General features: G+C 41.5%; 1 protein-coding gene across 1 annotated transcript; it reads right to left on the bottom strand.

The window, feature by feature from the left end:
• Positions 1-484: 484 nt before the first annotated feature.
• Positions 485-2,126, bottom strand: LOC110728294 (protein FAM98A-like). Its single transcript, XM_021907967.1, has 3 exons — positions 1,769-2,126; positions 1,587-1,649; positions 485-1,086 (listed from the first exon to the last, which is right to left on the bottom strand). The coding sequence occupies exons 1-3, from the start codon at positions 2,124-2,126 to the stop codon at positions 485-487; spliced, it is 1,023 nt and encodes a 340-aa protein (XP_021763659.1).
• Between the last annotated feature and the right edge of the window lie 4,724 nt (positions 2,127-6,850).

Below are 6,850 nucleotides of genomic sequence, written 5' to 3' on the forward strand. Positions count from 1 at the left end.
ATCAAACTCAATTGATACAAAATTATCAGAAGTGAATTTACAAACAAAAATTAGGTTTTTGACAATTTGAGGTGTTAAAAGGACATCCCGAAGACCTAAAGGGGGGTTTCGGTATGGTAAAGTTGTGTGACCATAACCTGTAACTGGAATGTGACTACCATTACCAACTAAAATATGATTATTTGTGCTCAAATTAAACAGGGGCATTAGAGTACCTGAGTTGTTGGTCATGTGAGATGTTACACCGGAATCCACATACCAAGAGTTGTCTTGCGGAAGAGTCATAGTGGCAAAAGAATTTCCCAATTCCGAGACGCCCGTAGTTTTGTGGTTGGAAAATCGGGTAGGCTTGGGGTACAAACTGATATTGTCCTTGTTGTTGTGTTGGTCTATTAGAATTAGGCCCAGAAGCCCGTAGCTGCTGCTGTGACTGAACATTGTGTTGAGGAAAAGGAAAAGGTGCAGGAGCCCAATTCGCAACCCACTAAATTGGGCCTTGTTGTTGTTGTGCCCAGCCACTATTATTTGAAGGTGGAGCTTGTTGTTGTTGCGAAGGTTGGCTGTTGCCACGGCCACGCCCCCTTCCGCCACCGTTCTTGCCACCACCAGACTTTCCGCCGCGGCCGCGCCCTCTTCCGCCTCCCCTGCCGCCACCGCCCGGAGCTGGTGGTCGATTTTGTGACGTATTATTAGGGATTGGCGTGGAGTTTGTTTGCTGTGCAACAAACGACGACCCTTGTGACGGTTTTTCGTTATTACAACGAGTCTCCTCGAGTAGTAATTTGGATCGCGCGGTTTCAAAGGACGGAAGAGGTTCCGTCTGAGCCAAGATTGCGACCACCGTATCGAAATCGGTGCTGTGAAGACCACCAATCAATTTGAGGACGAGTTTTCTTTCCGAGATTGGGTGATCGACATTAGCTAGCTGATCCTTCAAGGACTTGAGTTGCTTGCAATACGCCGAAACATCAAGGAAAGCACTGAGGTGAAGATCGTTGAACTGAGATTCCAAGTAGAGAGCCCGTGTAGCCTTGTTATCCTGGAATATGTTCTTGATCTTATCCCAAACCTGTTGCGCGGTGTCCCCTTTGCACAGGATGGTTTCAAGAAGATCCGGTGAAATAGTCCCATATATCCATGTCTTACGATCGCGTCAAGTCTTTTCCACAAATCTGCAGAGATATCCGTATGTTTTGTGATTTTTGGATTGATGTGATCGATTACGTTAAAAGCCTCAGCATGAGTGCAAAACAATTCCTCCCAATTTGAGTATCAAACAGATTCCCTATCAAGAATTAGTGGAACACAATTCTTAATATTAGTGACGGAGAGTGCAAGGTGAAACTCAGTAGATGGAGGTGGGGTATCCTTTATCATTGAAAGATTATGATCGTTGATCATTTCTATTAGCTGTGCGTTCAATATATACAAATACATAGTAGCAATCATCGGCTACAATCATGCTAACAAACCTATAAACTAGGAAAGGATATACACTCAAATATACGCTTAACTAACTAAGATATATACAAGAGTATATTAACATATATTCTAACACTCCCTCGCAGTCGTAGCGGGAGACTCACAGACGCTAAGATTGGCACGAAAGTCATCAAACAAAACTCGTGGAAGTCCCTTCGTAAAAATATCTGCAATATGATACCGAGAGGGAACATGTAAAACTCGTATCTCGACCTTAGCGACTTTCTCATGAACAAAGTGAATATCCATCTCAATATGTTTCGTGCGTTGATGTTGCACCGGTTACCAGAGAGGTAGATGGCACTCACATTGTCACAATAAACAATAGTTGCTTTACGAATAGGTAAGAAAAGCTCAAGCAACAAATTTCTGATCCAACAAGAATCATAAACCACATTAGCAACCCCGCGATACTCGGCCTCCGCACTAGACTTAGACAATGTGGGCTGCCGTTTAGAAGACCAAGAAATCAAATTATCCCCTAAAAATACACAATAACCAGAAGTAGATCGCCTGGTGTCGGGGCATCCCCCCCAATCCGCATCAGTATAAGAAACCAGCCTGTCACGAGAAGACTTATACAGATGCAAACCATAAGACAATGTACCCTGTAAGTAGCGCAGAATATGCTTCAAGGCACCCATATGCGCATTGCGCGGATCATGCATGTGAAGACAAACCTGCTGAACAACATATGAAATATCAGGTCTAGTAAAAGTCAGATACTAAAGAGCACCTGCAAGACTCCTGTACTTAGTGGGATCCTCATATGGAGCATCATGAGTAGAACTAAGTTTAGATTTTGTGTCAACAAGGGTAGGACAAGGACAACAGTTGGACATACCGGCCCTGTCAATGATAGAAGAGGCATACTGTTGCTGAGACAAAAACATACCATTCTCATCACGAGTTACAGCAATGCCCAAAAAGAAACTCAAAGGACCTAAATCCTTCATTGCAAATGCAGAGCTCAAACGAGCCATAATATGCGTCCTCAGACGATCAAAAGATGTTGTAAGAATGATATCATCAACGTATAACAGTATATAAGCAGTATCAGATCCCTGTCTATAAATAAACAGAGAAGTATCAGATTTACTGTTAACAAATCCAATATATGTGACAAAATCTGCAAACCGCTAATACCAGGCCCGAGGAGCCTGTTTTAGACCATAGAGAGATCCTCGCAATAGACACACATGATTAGGGCGATTTTTGTTGCGAAAACCCATGGGCTGATGCATATAAACTGTTTCATTGAGATTATCATGCAGAAAAGAATTCTTGACATCCAACTGATGGATTGGCCAAGAGTTAGAGATAGCAATGCTAAGAATAGTACGAATAGTAGCCGGTTTGACAACCGGACTGAAAATCGATACCCTGTTGCCGAGTCTTTCCATCAGCTACAAGACGAGCCTTATACCGCTCAAAAGAACCATCAGAATTTCATTTATGACGAAATATCCACATATAGCGAATAACATTCACATTAGGAGGTCGAGGAACCAAATCCCATGTATGATTATCAATAAGAGCATTATATTCGTCTAACATCGCATTTTTTCAATTAGGGTCACGTATAGCACTAACAGGTTCCTTTGGTATAGGAGAAATATAGGTAGTAGTCATCGTGTTAAAGTTGGAAAAATATTTGGGGTTAGGCTTAATAATGCCATCTTTGGCACGGGTTGTCACTTGGTGGGTGGCCGGCTGGTCTATGTGGTGGTGGTGGAGGATCGGTGTGTTGTGGCTGTCATCAGGGTGTGGGGTGGGTGGAGATGATGGAGGTCTGTCGTGGACTGGGGTGATGGGCTGACCAGCACCTCGTGAGGAAGTGAATGGTGGGCTGTTCGTAGGTGTTGGCCCGAGCTTAGGTGTGGTCTGGGTTGAGGGGGTGGGCTGGTCCGTGACAGTACCTGATGAGGAGGGAAGAGAATCAGAAGTTGGGCTGGTGTGAGAAGGCCCAGGTGGGGAAGAAGTGGCTCCAGGCCAAATTGGAGTAACGGGCTGGGCTGGAGGGGGAACAGTGGTATGCAAATGGGGTATGTGATTAATTGGATTTTCATCCAAGAAATCGTAATCACTGTAATTCGGCTTGTGAAGTTTAGAAAATGGAAATTCATTTTCAATAAATTTCACATGCCTACATATAATGATTTTACCATTTGATAGGTCATAACACTTTGAACCTCTATGACTCGGCGCAGGGCCAATATAGACACAAGGGGTGGATCGTTCTTGTAACTTGTTAATAGAATTGGTAGGAAAGAGAGGAAAACATAAGCAACCAAAGACACGTAATTTTGAGTAAATAGGATCACGTTGGTACAAAACTTGAGTAGGGGATTTATAACCTAAGACCTTGGTTGGAATAATGTTTAAGAGATAGGTAGCCATTTCTAGAGCATGATGCCAAAAAGAGAGGGGCAAGGAAGCATGAGCAAGAAGAGTCCGAATTATGTTATTAATTGATTTTATGTGGCGTTCAGCTTTTCCATTTTGAGGATATGTGTGAGGACAAGAGAGATGATAAAGCATGCCATGGTTATTAAAGAAGTCTTTAAGTGTGCCATTAACATACTCAGTGCCATTATCGCATTGAAAGGTCTTAATGTTACGTTCAAATTGAGTTTGGACTATCTTATGAAAAGATTGAAACAAGTGTTTGACTTGGGATTTCTTAGAAATTGGATATGTCCATAAAAATTTACTGTAGTCATCAAGCAACAAAAGATAATAACAATGACCCGAAGAATTAGTAATAGGGGAAGTCCAAAGATCACTATGAATAATATCAAATGGAAAAGTAGTGTGCGACATAAAATCATGAAAAGGAAATTTAGATAGTTTGCCAAGAGGACAAGAAGAACAAAAAGAGCTACAAGCCTTATTACAATCAATTACATTTTGACTACTTAAAGATCTAAGAATGGCATCGCCGGGGTGTCCTAGGCGCCTATGCTAAAGATCGGAGGATATAGCAGTGAAATTTGAATGATTGACCGGGGAATTGGCTTGAGTAGTTGGAAAGAGAGGATATAGGTCACCGGTACTGTCACATCTCATTAGTTTGGCTCCCGTCTGTAAATCATGCACAGAAAAGTCATAAGGATCAAAGGAAATGGAAACCATGTTATCGGTGGTAAACTTACGAACTGATATTAGGTTTTTAATTAATTTAGGAGCATGTAAAACATTGTTTAAGGTAAATGGAGGGTATGGGGAGGGCAAATTAGTGCTACCATGACCAACAATTGGAATTAAATCACCACTACCAACAACAATATGACGATTTTTAATGCTCGAATTAATATAGGAGGAGAGAATACCTTGATCCGCTGTCATATGAGTCGTTGCATGTCCATATAATAGTTACTATCTGACTTACCCAAATTCGCAAGCATATGCATGGCTGCCTCAATGTCAGTGAGAGAGGGTTGCATAGCATTGTAGGCCTGAGGGTGTTGGCCCAAAATCCCCGGCCCACCTGGCCGAGAACTGCCAGTAGAAGAAGAAGAAGCAGCGGGTTTGGCCCAGGAAGAAGCTGGGTACGGACAAGGGGGGTTGGGCCATTGAGCCAACCATGGATTTCAGGCGGCCCAAGGTGCAGCGCCTTGAGGGTAGGGCTGCTGTTGTTGGGCTGGGCCTCCAGAATTGCGAGCCTTGCCATAATTCTTTGAATTCGATTTCTTTGGTTTGCTGTTCTTGGAGTTGGACCTTGAAGAAGATCCACCTTCACGAGAATCAGAGACCTGCTGGCCGCCGGTGCCGGAGATCAGTGCCGTCGGAGGTCGGCTGGACCCACCCTCCTTGGCTTAACGGTTTTTGATGGTCCGTTCGGCTAGCTTCAAGTGAGAACGACAGTTCTCAAAAGAAGGTAAAGGTTCTTGATTGTGAATAAAGTCCACCGTTCCGGCATAAGCCTCGGGAAGACCTGCTGTCATTTTCAGAATAAGACGGTTATCGGGAATCGGAGCATCAACATCCGCAAGACGATCGACAAGAGATTTGATGTGATTACAATGTCCGTCAATGGAGGTGCAATTCTCGAAATCAAGGTCGGCAAGTTCTTGTTCGAGATGGGAGGCTCGAGAAGCTTTATTGTCCTGAAACATGGACTCGAGACGAGTCCAAGCGCCTTGAGCGGTGTGATCCTTGAGAAGGATGGCAGTGAGAAGAGCAGGGGAGATGGAATTATAGATCCAATTGAGGACTGCAACATCTAAAAGTTTCAAAAAAGGAAGGTCAGCAGCCTTGGATGCTTCATACGCTGCTCGTTCTTTCTCCTCCGTGGGAGGAATAATGTGATTGTAAAGGTCATGAACCCTAACAAGCACCTTGAAAAGGGCTGCCCAAGAGTAGTACATCCCATGGTCGGCATCAAGAGTGATGGGAATGAGAGATTTGATGTTGTTAACGTTTAAAGAGGGGTGATACTTGGATTCGGCCATGGTGATTTTGCAGCGGAAGAAGAAGAAAAATAGGGGAGAAGGAGGCAGAGAAGGTTGGCCGATTTGTTAGGGAAGAGGATGAAGGATCGAAACCCTATTTGATACCATGAAAGAATATGATCGTTGATCATTTCTATTAGCTGTGCGTTCAATATATACAAATACATAGTAGCAATCATCGGCTACAATCATGCTAACAAACCTATAAACTAGGAAAGGATATATACTCAAATATACACTTAACTAACTAAGATATATACAAGAATATATTAACATATATTCTAACAGTCATGGTGTAGCTGATTAATCAAATATGAACAATATGCCTAAAAATTAATTGATAAAGTAGAAAGTGCAGTAGCAATATCTGAATTTGTGGGAAAATCGTGATAAAGAAAAAAAAAACGAATAAAAAATATTGAGATTAATCAATTTGGAAAGGGAACTATCTAAGGGATTGATTAAATATTAAAGATTGCGGAAGCTAGATCGAAAACCTAGAGCTGTGATACCATGTTGGATTTCGGACAAACTCCTTGAGTTGGAGTGTGTACCATTGATTAATATTTATAGAGGTTTACAAGAGTCGTAATCCTATTATGATAAGGATACGAGGTATAACATAATATATACAAAATTATCCTAATCTGCAACAAATATTATCGTAAATATAATATCTATCAATATATTATATATATATATATATATATATATATATATATATATATATACCTCCTCCGTTTTTCTTTTATTGCACCATAAGGACTTTTATACTATTCTCTTAATCTTCTTTGACCATCATTTGTGATTTATCCATTAGGAAAAACATAGTCATGTGGGATCTAGTTAGATTCATCTCGAAATTTACTTTTCAAATTTCAAATTTTTTGTAATTTTTACAAAAGTAAATTGAA

Source organism: Chenopodium quinoa, unplaced genomic scaffold (genome assembly GCF_001683475.1).
Source record: "Chenopodium quinoa cultivar QQ74 unplaced genomic scaffold, ASM168347v1, whole genome shotgun sequence".
NCBI lineage: Eukaryota > Viridiplantae > Streptophyta > Magnoliopsida > Caryophyllales > Amaranthaceae > Chenopodium > Chenopodium quinoa.

What these genes read in the sequence shown, in the direction of transcription:
- LOC110728294 (XM_021907967.1), bottom strand. Translation starts at nt 2,126, where the DNA reads ATGGGTGCCTTGAAGCATATTCTGCGCTACTTACAGGGTACATTGTCT. An exon ending in GAGTGCCATCTACCTCTCTG is followed by an intron (nt 1,650 to 1,768) that starts GTAACCGGTGCA and finishes ATCATATTGCAG; the next exon opens with ATATTTTTACGAAGGGACTT. An exon ending in TCGTGCCAATCTTAGCGTCT is followed by an intron (nt 1,087 to 1,586) that starts GTGAGTCTCCCG and finishes TCCTGTGCAAAG; the next exon opens with GGGACACCGCGCAACAGGTT.